General features: G+C 45.4%; 1 protein-coding gene across 2 annotated transcripts in view; it reads right to left on the bottom strand.

Moving 5' to 3' along the window:
* CDYL (chromodomain Y like) overlaps positions 1–16,538 on the bottom strand; it is a 245,982-nt gene that overhangs the window by 101,654 nt on the left and 127,790 nt on the right. For both annotated transcript variants that reach the window (XM_086965039.1, XM_086965040.1), the window contains one exon: positions 6,932–7,185. In XM_086965039.1, coding sequence (XP_086821165.1) covers positions 6,932–7,185 — 254 coding nt within the window. The remainder of the gene's footprint in view (positions 1–6,931; positions 7,186–16,538) is intronic.

Here is a 16,538-nt window from a genome sequence, read left to right on the forward strand (position 1 = left end):
ACACCTCCTACAGTAGAATAGACTACATCTTAATATCAGGCTCACACACCCACCTAAAAGACTACACAGAAATAGCGACTAGAACTATCTCAGACCACTCCTGTATCAGTTTGCAACTGTCGGGGCTACACAACGAACACCTCACACGCAGGTGGAGGTTTAACAAAGTAGTTCTGACAAACCAAGAAGACAAGACCAAAATAGAGCAGGACCTTAATGAGTACATTAAACATAATGGTACGCAAGACATGGACCCCAAGATCTTGTGGGACGCGCTAAAAGCGACAGTCAGAGGGACACTAACAGATATCATGGCAAAACGGAACAAAAAAACTGGGCTACACCTAGAACAATTAGAATCAGACATCAAAAACCTAGAGGATATTCACATCAAAGACACCAGGAATGCCAACGCACTAAAAGAAATGACAAAAAAAATACGAGTACCACAAAATCCTGAGTGAAACGGCTGGACTGTGGATAAACAAATACAAAGAGATCAACCTATGTGAGGCCAACAAGGCAGAGAAAACCTTAGCGTCATACCTGAAATACAGACAGACAAACACACCAAATCACCCATCACTGACTTGCATAACAATACGCACACTCAACACAAAGACATCCTACGCACGTTCTGTGAGTTCTTTTAGGAACTCTATAGAAGGGACGAAACACTAGACCAAGACGGAGTCACCGAATACCTGAACAGACTAATCCTTCCTAAGATAACAAATGAGGAATCACCGACACTAGGTAGGGAGATAAGCGCAGCCAAAATGGATATGGCAATTAACTCTTAAAGACAACAAGGCCCCGGGTCCAGACAGGTATACAGCCTCCTTCTACAAAAACTTTCGAACACAACTACTCCAAACTATGAAAAAGGTTTTCAACCACTGCGATGGGGTGGGAAAGGTGTCAAAATCCATGACGGAAGCAAACATAATAGTTATCCCTAAAGAAGGCAAGGACACGTAACGCCCCCAGAACTACATATCCATCTCACTCATCAACAGACTGCAAAATCTATGTCAAAATCCTAGCCACAAGACTCAGCGCAATACTTACCCAACTGATAAGCAACTCACAAGTAGGGTTCCTGAAGACACGCATGTCACATGACAACACAAGATTACTCTGCACGTCCTCGAACAGTCAGCCAAGTCTAACAAACCTGCAGTGGCAATCACTCTAGATGCACAGAAAGCGGTTGACAGAGTGTCCTGGCACTTCTTAGAACAGTGCTTGCGGACGTACAACCTGGGAGATAACTACACGCGGAAAGTGATGGCTCTGTACGCAAACCCCAGTGCACAGATAGCCATCAATGGGGGAGTCTCAGAACAATTTACCCTACAGCGAGGGACAAGACAGGGCTGCCCCCTGTCCCCTGCGCTATTCCTGTTGGCACTCGAACCACTGATCAGAGATATTCTAGCCAATAGAAAAATGGCGGGGGTCACTATCAACGAGGCCTCAGCCAAACTAGCCGCTTATGCGGATGACATCCTCATAGTCACAGAAGACCCCAAGTCCTCTATCACCGCCCTCCTGGAATCCATCGGTAAATACTCACTCTGGATATATAATTAACAGAGACAAGTCGGACTGTCTGCCACTCAACATGCACACCACCAGAGAGGTGCTTGACAACTCAGGACTCGCCTGGCAACCCGGGTTTGTCAAATACCTAGGGATTCAATTCGGCAAAAATCTCAAATCCCCACTTGACCAAAATGAGAAACTAACTTTCGAAAAGCTCCTGGAGGCCTGGTCACCCAAATTCATAACCTGGTGGGGAGAGGAGACACAATTAAGATGATGATCACCCCGGTGATAGACTACCTGGCGGGAATGATCCCACTTACACTAACAGACTACTTCCACCGTAAAACTGAAAAAATGCTAAACAAGTTCCTTTGGCAAGACAAAAAGCAGAGTAATCCTGAAAAAAATACGTCTAGATAAACTAAGAGGCGTAAACTTGGCAGATTTTAGAACATTTCAGACTGCATTTATAGCGAGACAGGGGATCTACTGTATCCTGACCAAAAAGAGCTACACGCCGGTCGGGCTCAGGATGGAGAAGGCCATACTCAACAACCTCGACCCATTAACACTACTCACCGCAAACACAGACAAAACGAGAGACCTATATTCAAAAACACCAGATACCAGCTCTCTTAGCGGCCATGGGTCTGAGGGAACACGACTGATGCTGGAACTGTGACACAGAGCAGGGGGACCTGGCAGACCTCATCTTCCACTGCACAAAGGTAAAAAAAAATTGGAACAAAATATTTACCTTTATAACAAAGCCTTAGGGTGCACACCTAAAGAAGAGTTCGCCTCAATCACCACGGCATTTATAACATCTGATCTAGACACGCAATACAACAGAAACCTCCTTGCCCTCCTGCTAACAGCAGCAGTTAAAATAGTACTCACCAATTGAAAGGACACCTCCAAAGAAACCTTCAAGGGGTGGCTCAACTGGGTGACATTCTTGAGAGGTGCCGACCTCACAACCCTACGTAACACACCATGGAGAAACCTCAACAGGGGTATGAGGGCTTCACTGGACAGGTTCCTAGACCCGTATGAACCACCTTGAAGGTGATGGTCAGTATCAGTGGTATAGCCCTGCACTTCTCCTCCAATTTAAGCAGGACACCCCCCCCCCTTTCACCTAGAATCTTCTTTCTCTCCCCCCTCTTTACTTTCTCCCAGAGTAGACAATTGGACAGGGGGGCTGACCAAGCTCATAATTTGCTACAACCCGACCAACCTTATGGACACCCCCAGCACTAAGCGTCACTGAGTATATGATCTATGTTTTACAATAGTTTTAGCAGGGATGTTCAAGCCTATGTAAACCATGCTACCAGCACCTATGTCAAATGGAATGTCACCCTGTATGGACAAGACGAGGATGACTATGTTAATTATCCTATGTGTATGTCTAAAAACCCAATAAAAATATATATATTTTTTAAAAAGCATGAGGGGACTAGGCAACCTTGGCATTGGGTGCGCTGACATTTAATTGCACCGACTGCAGGCTTTTAATCTTACAGCAAAGCAGAATTTCTCCATCTGTTGGTACCGAAGCCCACCCTTTCCCACCTGCTGCATCAGTAGGACTGTAGTCCCAATTTCAGAACTAACAGGTCTTTCCCTCCACTGAAGGCACAGTTAAGAAATTGTTTACCAGCGTTTAATGCTAGGTTTCAGACATGCCATCTTTTTGTGGTACAAACTGAACGAAATTCTACGGCCTTCTGTGACAAAACAAGATGTGCAAATCTGTAAGCTGGACCGATCTAGCAGTTTCCTTCCACTATATTATGCTATGATTTTGTTTACTTGTGGTCCTAGCAAACGTAACATGTTCTTGTCCTCTTGTCTGGTCCTTCTCCACTTTTTAGACGTACACTTCATTTGTGCTTTTCACAAAGTAAGTGTTTGCTTTAGAGCGCTAAATTCAGCCTGAACTTTTAGTTTACTGTATGTAAGCCATTAATGGAAGCTGCGCACCGCCTTAAATAAGTAAATGGTTACTTACTTCTACATTAGTTTGTAGCATGTTCTGTTGAAGAGTCCTATTTTGTGCGTGCGCATGATTTTGGGTTAGGGGGATTTCTAACCCCTGCCATGCTCATGACGAAATGGTTCCGTCATGAGCACAATTCAAGTGCTTCGAATTCTCGGTGCTATACCCATATTTCCTATATTTTGGGCTCTTCCCAGGCACAGGCCCTTGCCACACCCACACAAGTGAGGTATCATTTTACTCGGGAGACTGAGGGGAACGCTGTGGGGTAGGACATTTGTGCTAGCGCGGTGATTTCACCCAGAAATATGTGGAAAATTTGTTTTTTTCAGCTAAATTTTAGGTTTGCAGGGTATTCTGGGTAGGAAAACGTTGGGAGACAAACGCAAGTCATGCCTTGCTGGAGTCCCCCAGGTGTCTAGTTGTCAAAAATGTGTGGGTTTGGTAAGTTTCCATAGATGACCACCGAGCCTGGGGCCAAAAACCCAGGTGACCCCCCTTGCAAAACCAGGTTGCTTTGTGATAGGTCATTTTGATGTCTCCTCAATACGCTTTGGACCCTTGTCTGTCGCAGGTACTTGACCCACCCACACAAGAGAGGTACCATTTTCCCGGAAGACTTTGGGGAATGCGGGGTGGGTGGACATTTGTGGATTCACATAGATTCCAGAATTTTCCACCACAGAGATGTGAGGAAAAGGTGTTTTTTTTTACAAATTGAGGTTTGCAAGGGATTCTGGGTACGAGAATCTGGGGAGAGCCAAACAAGTCAACCCATCCGGGATTCCCCTGGGTGTCTAGTTTAAAAAAATGTATAGGTTTCTCTAGGCGCCGGTAAAGCTAGGGTTAAAAATCTACAGCTAGGCACTTTACAAAATATAGGTCCGCTTTCACTGTGGAAATGTGGAGTGTCCATGTTGCGTTTTGGGTTGTTTCCTGTCGCGGGCACTAGGCCTACCCACAGAAGATAGGTACCATTTTTCTCGAAGACATTGGGAAATGCGGGGTAGGTTGAATTTTGTGGATCCACGCAGATTCCAGAACTTTCCACTAGAGAAATGGGAGGAAAATGCGTTTTAGGAAAAAGTTTTAGGTTTGCAAGGGATTCTATGTCAGGACCGGAGGCTTCAGATTATGCTTTTCTCTCTCCGCTGTTTATTCAAAAGTAACTGCATAGCAGCCAGAAAAGCAATACACATGGAAAAAATATCATATATGCCCAACATCGGGCTAATAAGAACAGAAAAAATCAGAACACATTAGGGAACTACATATCCCATCAGTCCATGTTCATAGTCCTTCTACAGTGTCCACAATCCTTAAGGTAGGGCGTCAATCTTGTGGTGTCTTCCTCTTTCCCTAGGTGCCGGCAGAGCTAGGGTTCAAAATCTACACCTAGACAGTTTGCATAAAAAGGGTCAGTTTTCACTGTAAAAACAAAGTGTTTCCATGTTCCGTTTTGAGTTGTTTCCGATCGTGGGCACTAGGCCTACCCACACAAGAGAGTAATCATTTTTATCGGGAACCTTAGGGTAACACAGAATTGTAGAGCAACTGTTATTACCTATTGACTTTCGATGCATTTCTGCCTTCTAAATGAAAGACCATGTGTAAAAAATAAGTCATTTTGAAAAATGACCTATAATTCTCATGCTAGTATGGGTACTCACAATTTCTGAAATGTGAAAATATCTACTGTTTCTAAACTCTATAGTTTGTTCTAATTTCAGAAATACTTAAGTGTCTTTCATACCGATTTTTCCATGTATATATTTTCCCAAATTAATTGCTCTATACATAACAAAAAAACCATTGCAAGACGCTCGCTGCTCAGTCATTCGCTCTGGGTTCGTCGGGTTCTTAATGAACCTACAAGTCCTATATATCCCCACAACCAGAAATGTCCTGCGGATGTAACTGTATATTGCTTCCAAACAGAAGTTTCAAGAGAAAACGTTGACACAAATAGCTGTTTTTTCAACTAATTTTCAATTTTTCCTATATTCAACTGAACCTTGAAGCATCTACACAAATGACCCTTTGCTAAATTCAAAATGTTGTCTACTTTTTTAAAATGTATAGCTTTCAAGGATTCATTACTGCTTTCATACCCATTTCTACCATTAACTGGAAGGAGGTTGAAAGCACAACAAATTGCAAAATTAATCTAAGTCCCAGAAAAATGCCAAAACTGTAAAAATGTTGGTTTTCTGACAAAAGTCTGCTTCTCCCTGAAAGCTGGGAAGATGGTGATTTTAGCACCACAACGCCTTTGTTGATACAATTTGCAGGGAAAAAAACAGACACTTTCATCTGTAGCCCTTTTTTCCAATTTGTCCACAAAAAAAAACAATGTTGCTGCATTTTGGCTAATTTCTGGGTCCCCTCCAGAGGAATCCACAAACCCTGGATACCTTTAGAATCCCCATGATGTTGGAAGAAAAGGACGCAAATTTGGCTTGGATACCTTATGTGGTCAAAAAGTTACAGGGGCCTAAGCGCGAAGTACCCCCAATAGCCAAAAAAACGCTTAACACAGGTGTGGGGGAGGGGGGATAGGCCTAGCAGTAAAGGGGTAAGAAGTCTTCTGATACTATATGTTTATTAGCAGATTTAATCTAGTAGGGTTTGCTGCAAATAGGAACCATTACATTTTCACTGAAATGATATTAAAATATGTTCTGACTAGTCTTTGTAATTTTATTTTGGGTCTTTTGAACCTAGGACCCGATTATTTATATTTATTTCAGGGCAGAGACGCTGGCAGTAGTGCCGGATGCAAATCTGTCATACCATTACATAACATTTAAAACACAGCTAGTATGATGGCAGGACCAATCAAAGCAGAAGTGTTTTGTTTGCAATACAGACTGCACTTATTACTCCTTTTGCCTGCGTGGGTGTGTGTGCTCATGTGTAAGTGCGTGGGCAAATGTTCCATTCTTTCTGCAAAGGTATGTGAAATCAGTCATACAATTACGGAGTACTTTTGTCTTGCGATAATCAGTTTGTCGTATGAGGAACATGTGAAGCGAAAATAGCAAGGATCGGTTTCACAAATATTAACAAAAGCATTCACTTGATACGCCAGGGTTATGAAAAACAGCATTACGTAAAAACCAAGAGCCATTAAAATTACAATTATAGATTACAACAGAAAACCACACTGCTGCAGTTGTTGTCATACTCATATTTGAAAACAAAAAAGTACTTCACTCAGGAGGTGCAATGAAAACTTTGTTCCCTTTTTCTAGGCTGGAGTGGTTACAGCAGTGCTCGTTGCACTTGCTTACAGTTAACCTTCGTACTTTTCAATTGCATTCAGTATTATTAGACATTGTTTTATAGATGCTGGTGCATGGATCGAAAACAAACCTCTGGATTAAGGGAATTGTTCTCCGATGATTTAGTAGAAAGTAAGATGTGGGTGAAACCATCTTGTTTCCGGACAACAATGTCTCTATAACGATAAGCACTTTCCGTCTGTCGGACGCTGAAGCGAAGTCTCTTATCAAAAGGTTGATCTCTTCTCTCCTCAAACCTCCGCTTGCTCCCTGTCGCTCCTGTTACTGATGTTTGCATATTAGTTGCTCCATTTGCTGCTAATGCTTCCATGAGTGTAGAGGTACCTAAAAAGAGTTAAGGAAAATTTCAAGGAGACTAAGAAGTGCTACCACTCAAAGCATTTTACACAGCTGCGAATAATGATCCCCGAGTATTTGGTACAAATTAAATTATAACAAGCATTTGCAATGCAAATTGGTCTCGCATTTAATAAAGTTAAATTGGCGTTGTAAATGAGTATTTTACCCACGTGTTTTGGATTGGAGTGGAGTGGATGTATGCGGTGAGGAGTCGAATTATGTGGGTTAGATTGGAATGGTTAGCTGTGGAATCTTGTGGAGTGGATTTGTGTAATGAAATTATGTGGCATGGTGTGTAGTGGAAATATGTGGATAGTAATTACGTGGTATTAAGTGTACTGAAATTATGTGGAGTGGGGTTGAGTGTCATACAGTGTAATTATGTGGAATGGCATTTTGTGTTGTGGAGTGGTATGTTGTGGATTTTAATTATGTGGTGTGCTGTCAAATTTTGTGGCATGATGTGGAATTCCTTGGTGTGGATTGGATGTATTTGGTGTGTTGTGCAATTATGTTGTTGACTTGAAAAATTTGGTTTGTTGTCAAATTATGTGGTGTGGAATGGAAATGTGTAGAGTTGAATTGTGTGGTGTGAAAGAATGTAGCTTTAAGTGAAATTGTGCTGTTTGGCATTATGTGGCATGATGTGGAGTGTGTTACCAAAGAAAAGGCATGAAGCAAGGAAAGGGTGCAGTACTAAAGACTTACTAGGTGTCCCAGGGGAGTTATAAAGCCACCTCTTTTATCCTTATAAGGTACAGCACCCTTAATGCAATTATAACGAGGAAGATTGCATTAAGGCACAAGTACTTTATGTGGCTAATAGTCATGTCTTTACAACTCCAAAGGGCCATTGAAGAAAACCGTTAAATAGTACTGGCTGCAACTGATGTTGAGGCAGAGGACACGTACGGACCTTGTAAAAATGTTTACAGCAAAGCAAGGGTACTGGGAAGCATGAAGACAAAAGAAATGCTGGAGACTAAAATGTTAAAGCAAACTATTTATAAGAGGTGTTTTATAACCAGAAAGGAGCAATACTGTAAAAAAAAAAAAAAAAAAAAGGGAGTAAAGTTTGAGACCGTTAGGAGAAAGTGAATGGTAAGCAGTCCAGATATGTTTTGCTTGCTTTCATTATCTGCTTATGGAACAGAAGGATAAAAAGGCAGAATGAGAGAAAGGGTGAGACTTAGTAATGGGAGAGTAAAATACAGGATGGGCAGAGACCGTGAACAGAGAGGGGATTGAAAGATGAAAAAGAATAACGAAATAAAATATGCGAGAAAAGCGGGAAGAACCAGGTCAAACGAAAGGGGAAGAAGAGTGTGAGAGAAGAGGCAGCTGGGGGTGAAAAGGGGAGAGATGGAAAGAACCGGGAAGGGAAGTGTGGGAGAAGGTAGGCATGAGACGAGGAGGAGGGGCGCGAGACAGGAGGCAAAAATCGGCTGAAGAGAGAACTAATGGAGGAGGCAGAAAATAAGAGGGGGCAGCAAGTGAGGAAAACAAGGCGGTAAAGAGGGGGCAGAATATGAACAAAGCGATGTGAATGAATCAACGGGAAGCCATGGAAAAATACATTGGGGGAGGGGCGAGCAGAAGAGGAAGAATTTAGAAAGGCAATCACAGCCTGGGAGGGCAAGAGCAAGAAGGTAGAAGGGGGTAAAGGTGCAACATGATCAACATACAAGGCCTAGAGTTGAAATGCCATGAGTCAAAGACTGTGTGATCTACCTGTAGATACACCTATTTTAAGTACAACTTTTCATTTGTACACATAAGCGGGGCAGTGTGCACTTCGAGCATGTTGCATACTACCTATATTTTGGCTACCCCTACCGCCTATGATGGTGAGTATTTTATTGTGACGAAAATCCAAGAACAGAAGTGAAATATTAACATCTTTTTGTGACATTTGTAATAAAGCTTGAAAACATTGAGAGAACATATTTGAAGCAGTTGTTGTTGAATGGTTGCACAAATTGATGCTGTGGTAGCGCATAGTGATGTTGTCGTGCCCCTGAGTGATGCTGTGGTGATGCGATAGAGAGATAAACGGAGGGCGATAGATAGAGAGTGAGGGCGATAGATAGAGAGTGAGGGCGATAGATAGAGAGTGAGGGCGATAGATAGAGAGTGAGGGCGATAGATAGTGAGAGTGAGGGCGATAGATAGTGAGGGTGATAGGGCGATAGAGAGTGAGGGTGATAGGGCGATAGAGAGTGAGGGTGATAGGGCGATAGAGAGTGAGGGTGATAGGGCGATAGATAGAGAGTGAGGGCGATAGATAGAGAGTGAGGGCGATAGATAGAGAGTGAGGGTGATAGGGCGATAGATAGAGAGTGAGGGTGATAGGGCGATAGATAGAGAGTGAGGGTGATAGGGCGATAGATAGAGAGTGAGGGCGATAGATAGAGAGTGAGGGCGATAGATAGAGAGTGAGGGCGATAGATAGAGAGTGAGGGCGATAGATAGAGAGTGAGGGCGATAGATAGAGAGTGAGGGCGATAGATAGAGAGTGAGGGCGATAGATAGAGAGTGAGGGCGATAGATAGAGAGTGAGGGCGATAGATAGAGAGTGAGGGCGATAGATAGAGAGTGAGGGCGATAGAGAGTGAGGGCGATAGAGAGTGAGGGCGATAGAGAGTGAGGGCGATAGAGAGTGAGGGCGATAGATAGAGAGTGAGGGCGATAGATAGAGAGTGAGGGCGATAGATAGAGAGTGAGGGCGATAGATAGAGAGTGAGGGCGATAGATAGAGAGTGAGGGCGATAGATAGAGAGTGAGGGCGATAGATAGAGAGTGAGGGCGATAGATAGAGAGTGAGGGCGATAGATAGAGAGTGAGGGCGATAGATAGAGAGTGAGGGCGATAGATAGAGAGTGAGGGCGATAGATAGAGAGTGAGGGCGATAGATAGAGAGTGAGGGCGATAGATAGAGAGTGAGGGCGATAGATAGAGAGTGAGGACGATAGATAGAGAGTGAGGGCGATAGATAGAGAGTGAGGGCGATAGATAGAGAGTGAGGGCGATAGATAGAGAGTGAGGGCGATAGATAGAGAGTGAGGGCGATAGATAGAGAGTGAGGGCGATAGATAGAGAGTGAGGGCGATAGATAGAGAGTGAGGGCGATAGATAGAGAGTGAGGGCGATAGATAGAGAGTGAGGGCGATAGATAGAGAGTGAGGGCGATAGGGCGATAGATAGAGAGTGAGGGCGATAGATAGAGAGTGAGGGCGATAGATAGAGAGTGAGGGCGATAGATAGAGAGTGAGGGCGATAGATAGAGAGTGAGGGCGATAGATAGAGAGTGAGGGCGATAGATAGAGAGTGAGGGCGATAGAGAGTGAGGGCGATAGAGAGTGAGGGCGATAGAGAGTGAGGGCGATAGATAGAGAGTGAGGGCGATAGGGCGATAGATAGAGAGTGAGGGCGATAGGGCGATAGATAGAGAGTGAGGGCGATAGGGCGATAGATAGAGAGTGAGGGCGATAGGGCGATAGATAGAGAGTGAGGGCGATAGGGCGATAGATAGAGAGTGAGGGCGATAGGGCGATAGATAGAGAGTGAGGGCGATAGGGCGATAGATAGAGAGTGAGGGCGATAGGGCGATAGATAGAGAGTGAGGGCGATAGGGCGATAGATAGAGAGTGAGGGCGATAGATAGAGAGTGAGGGCGATAGAGAGTGAGGGCGATAGATAGAGAGTGAGGGCGATAGATAGAGAGTGAGGGCGATAGATAGAGAGTGAGGGCGATAGATAGAGAGTGAGGGCGATAGAGAGTGAGGGCGATAGATAGAGAGTGAGGGCGATAGATAGAGAGTGAGGGCGATAGATAGAGAGTGAGGGCGATAGATAGAGAGTGAGGGCGATAGATAGAGAGTGAGGGCGATAGATAGAGAGTGAGGGCGATAGATAGAGAGTGAGGGCGATAGATAGAGAGTGAGGGCGATAGATAGAGAGTGAGGGCGATAGATAGAGAGTGAGGGCGATAGATAGTGAGGGCGATAGATAGAGAGTGAGGGCGATAGATAGAGAGTGAGGGCGATAGAGAGTGAGGGCGATAGAGAGATAGAGAGATGGGGCGGGAGGGCGATAGACAGAGGGAGGGCGATAGACAGAGGGAGGGCGATAGACAGAGGGAGGGCGATAGACAGAGGGAGGGCGATAGACAGAGGGAGGGCGATAGACAGAGGGAGGGCGATAGACAGAGGGAGGGCGATAGACAGAGGGAGGGCGATAGACAGAGGGAGGGCGATAGACAGAGGGAGGGCGATAGACAGAGAGAGGGAGATGGATAGAGTGAGGGCGATAGATAGAGGGTTGTGTGTGGGGTTGTGTGTGTGTGTGGGGTGGTTGTGTGTGGGTGTGTGTGTGGGGGGGTGGGGGGTTGTGTGTGGGGGAGGTGGGGGGTTGTGTGTGGGGGAGGTGTGGGGGTGTGTGCGGGGGTGGGGTTGTGTGTGTGGGGATGAGGAAGACAGGTAATGAGGTAGGTAGAGGCGGAGAGAGTGGAAGAGCGGTAATGAGGTAGGTAGAGAGAGAGAGAGGTAGAGAGAGGTAATGAGGTAGGGAGAGAGGTAGAGAGAGAGGTAGAGAGAGAGGTAGAGAGAGGTACAGAGGTAGAGAGAGAAGTAGAGGTAGAGAGAGAAGTAGAAGTAGAGAGATAGAGAGGTAGAGGAAGAGAGAGAGAGGTAGAGAGAGAGAGGTAGAGAGGAACACAGACGTGTTTAGTGCCACTGCATTCTGTCTGCCAACAATCAGGTCTAAAATTAAACCCACCAACAAAAACATATCACCCATACTTGGAAGACAGGTGTTGATAGTATATTATGAATTATTGTCTGTTTTTAAAAACGTGTATTTTGAGAAGACTTGCTATCAGCCAAGCGCGCTCTCACCTTTGACTCCCGTCTCGTGGTGTGCCTTCCTCCCACAGTGCCACACGCCGCTCGGTGTTGATAAAAGAGCGCCCTGGCACTTCCAGCAGGGTGGAATGTGCCTAGCATGCCAACGGCCAGACCTGGCTCGCGTCACAAAACTGAGCTAGAAGATAGCTCAGCGGGCTGGAAGTCTGAAACGGATAACTACGAAGAGGAGGTGGCGTAACGGTCAGAGCTTCCGGCTTTGGAACTGGGAAGAAAAGTTCGAGTCGCGGCATGCCCTCAACATCCTGTGATTATGGGCCAATCACTTCGTCTCCTCGTGCCTTAAAAATATAATGTAACTGGTGCCCATGAAAAGCACTTTATTATCTTCAGATTGAGGACATCATATATACATATGAAACTGTGTATCCAATTGCAGTGTGCAACAACTACACATATTAAGGAAGAGATAATTAAACTTTGTAGTGTGCATTATGCCAAAAACTCACTGTCGACGTTAATCGAGGATTCACATCCGGATGCTTGGAGCCAGGCCTTTGGGTCCCAGTAACCTACTCCCACGGCGTCCCCAGCCATGGCCCAATATAAAACTGTAATTATTTCCACGACTGAGGGGAATTTGGAAAGCACAAGGAATTTAAGCCTGTTAATTAAATTAAACAGACAGGACTTTGTCCTTTCAAAATGAGTGCACACCATGTTTTGGCGCTTATTGCTTTTTGACAAAAATATACACAGCATCTTCTTGGGAAGTGCTTCTGGGGCCACCCGACTACAGGCTGGAACTGAGGCGAAGTGAAGAGTCTCCGCGGCTGAACGCGCTCTTAGGTGGGGGAGGGGCGGAGGGGTGCTGCGAGGAAAGCCATCTGTGAAGCTGTGGGGTGGTGCAGAAGCAGACCACGACTCGATAACCTCTAGTTTAGTGATTTTATTTTAACAAGGGGTTTCCACTAGAAAACAAGTCGTTTATACTCTCTGTGCAAGAACAGTCTCTTGAAACAAAGAACACAACACTCTTCCCGTGCAAAGCCTTCTGGTATTTGTAGTCGGTTGGGGCCTCTTCGGTTGCACTCCCAACAGTATGGTTTCTTGGGTCAGGATTTGATGGCCGTAGATCACCGTTACCCAGAAGAAAAAAGGAAAGAAAAAAGAAGTTGGTAAGGGGGTTGTTCCGGAGCGTAACTGGACGCGGGAGCAGGGAAAGTGTGGGGAGCCATCACCTCGACTACCACCAGTGAACGTGCGTCTGTTATACCTTATGCCGGCAGCTGATCCCTTTACTCTGAGGCTTCCCCTCCCTTGACCCCCTCCAATGCGTGGCCCCAGACAGAGGAAATATGCCCCCGTACCTTGTGGAGCCACGTCCCTCCAGGGCCGTGGCTCGAGTTGACGCGTTGCCAGGTAGGGTCTGGGTGCCCGTCTGTTCCGCCTGCGGGTTCTCCGTCTCGGCGAGTCTTCTCCTTCGTGACGTCGGTCTCCGTCCGTAGATCTTCCACGTTATCGTCTGGAAACACTGAATAGGTCCGAGCAAGCGTTCTCCCGTGGCGTTCTGCAGCCGTTGGTCCTGGCGAACGACGACTTTCCTCGGCGGCATCCCATTTCAAGAACTCCGCCCCACGTGACACACACATCTCGTCCGAGAAGCCTGACGCCTTAAAGGGCCAGTGATCCCCAGTCCAGCTCTGCAGAAACATGAGAGAAGACGGGGATAGGTAAAGGGGAAACTGTTCCGTGGAGTCCAACGCAAGCGTATCTGACCGTACGTCCGTCTCCCCCTACCCCAGATTGTTCACGATCGGGGAACAATGGAAACCGGGAAAGGAAGTCAGTATTTGCATTCTCAGACCCTTTATGGTGGATAACTTCAAATGAGTAGGGTTGTAACGAAAGGAACCCTCTGAGGATGCTTGGATTGTTACCCTTATTGCGACTCATCCATTGTAAAGGGGCATGGTCCGTGAAAAGTAGGAAATGGGCACCCTCCAGATAATAACGGAGTTTCTCAATGGCCCACTTAATAGCTAGGCACTCTTTTTCGATTACAGGATATCTTTGTTCCCTAGGAAACAGTTTCCGGCTGATGAAAAGGATAGGATGTTCAATGCCTTCGGGCGCAGTTTGTGACAACACGGCCCCTAGACCATGTTCAGAGGCATCTGTGTGTAGTAGGAAGGGTTGCGAAAAATCAGGTGAACGGAGAACAGGGGCAGAAGTCATGGCTTTCTTTAAGTCCTGAAAGGCTTTCCCAGCAGCAGGTGTGGGTTGTTGTAAGTCCTTGTTTTTGACATGCTTTTGTAGTAAATCCGTTAGAGGTGTTGCTAGCTCTGAATATTGGGGAATGAAACGCCTGTAATATCCAAGGAGCCCCAGAAACGCCCTAACTTCTTTTTTGTGGATGGAAAAGGGGCTTCTACTATAGCTTTCACCTTTTCTGACTGGGGTTCTATGACTCCGTTACCCAAGAGATAGCCTAGGTATTTCACCTTCCTAAACCCGGCTTTTGATTTTTTTGCATTCACATGTAAGCCAGCGGCTTGAAGAGCGGCAAAGACTTGGGTACAGTGTTGGAGAGGAGTCTCCCAATCAGGACTAAAGCTGACTATGTCATCTAAGTAAGCTGAAGAATATTGCTGGTTGTTTTGCAATACCTGGTTCATTAATCGTTGGAAAGTAGCAGGCGCCCCATGCAACCCAAAGGGAAGGACCGTAAACTCGTAAAGGCCGTCGGGAGTAGCGAAAGCGGTCTTTTCTTGGTCTTCCTCTTTAAGTGGCACCTGCCAATAACCTGTAGTAAGGTCTAGCGTGGTAATGAACTGGGCTTCTCCTAGTTTCTCTATCAGTTCGTCCACCCTAGGGATGGGGTTGGAATCACATTTCGAGATGGAATTCACAGCGTGAAAATCAATGCAAAAGCGGACAGACCCGTCCGGTTTTGGCACTAACACGATAGGGGAAGACCAATTGCTGGTTGAGGGTTTGATAACACCCAATTCTAGCATGTTTTCTACTTCTTTCTCAATCGGCACCCTTCTAGCAGCTGGTATCCTATACGGTTTTTGTTTAATGATTTTTCCTGGCTGAATGGTGATGGTATGTTCTGCTAGGGAGGTTCTTCCTGGTAAATCAGAGAAGATGTGTGCAAAAGGGGCTAAGGCATTTTGCAAGGTGTTCTCCTGATCCTTGGTTAGCTCTGGATTAATGACCAGCTGGCTGAGTGTAGAGGTGGAAGAAGAGAGATCCTCGACGTGTTGTACATCTTGAGGAGGAGGACCTAGCCATTTCTTGAGAAGATTTGTGGTAAAGTTGACACTTCCTGGGAGTGATTTGTATCTTATAGGACGTAAGTCCAACCTTTTCTGTCACCTTATAGGGACCTTGCCAACCAGACCTGGTTTTTCCTATGGCAGAAGGCAACATAACCAGGACCCAGTCACCCACAGATAATTGTCTCCACTTCTTCCCTTTATTGTAGAGTATTTGCTGTTTAGTTTGGGCTTTTTCCAAATTGGAATCAGCAAACTCTTAGTTTGTGTAATTTGGAATGTAGACCCCTGGTATAGTCAAGAAACTATTTCGTTTCTTCCTCCTTTTCTTGTTCCCAAACCTCTTTAGTTATTTCTAGGAGACTTCTGGGTTCTCTTCCATACAGCAGTTGGAAGGGAGAACATCCTAAGCTAGATTGTACCTGACTCCGTATCACGTACAAAGCCAGAGGAAGTAACATGTCCCACTCTCTCCCCTCTACAGACAAAAGTTTTTTAGGGTTCGCTTTAAAGTGGCGTTGTAACGTTCACACAAACCATCCGTTTGGGGATGATATACGGATGTTTTGATGTGGGAGATGTCTAGCGTTTTACATATTTGTTTCATCAATTTTGAAACAAAAGGGGTTCCTTGACCAGTGAGGATTTCCCTAGGGAACCCAACGGAAGAAAACAGTTCCATCAACTTTTCTGAAATGTTCTGGGTGGTAGGGGTTCTCAAGGGAAAAGCTTCCGGATACCTGGTTGCATAATCCACTACTACCAGAGCATATACATGTCCTTTTTTTGTGCGTGGAAGGGGTCCGATAAGGTCCATTCCAACCCTTTCAAAAGGGTTGCCTATAACTGGAAGAGGGTGCAAGGGAACTGCTGGGGGTACATAGGGGTTCTTTCTCTGGCAGACCTCACATTCTTGACGAAATTTTGGGACATGTGAGAAGATCCCTGGCCAGTAAAAATGTAGTAACAACATTTGGCTGGTCTTTTGTGCTCCTCTATGCCCTGCCAAGAGATGAGAGTGTGCGAAAAAAAGGACTTGTTCCCTAAATGCTTGGGGTACTAACAACTGAGGAGTATCTCCTTGTTTTCCTACCCTATACAACAATTCGTTCTGTACTACAAAAGAAGGGTAGGAGGAAGAGGGTTGCTCTGCCTGTTCCCAAGCTGTTCGAAGGGTTGGATCATTTTTCTG

This window comes from Lissotriton vulgaris, chromosome 4_1, assembly GCF_964263255.1.
Source record: "Lissotriton vulgaris chromosome 4_1, aLisVul1.2, whole genome shotgun sequence".
Classification (NCBI taxonomy): Eukaryota; Metazoa; Chordata; class Amphibia; order Caudata; family Salamandridae; genus Lissotriton; species Lissotriton vulgaris.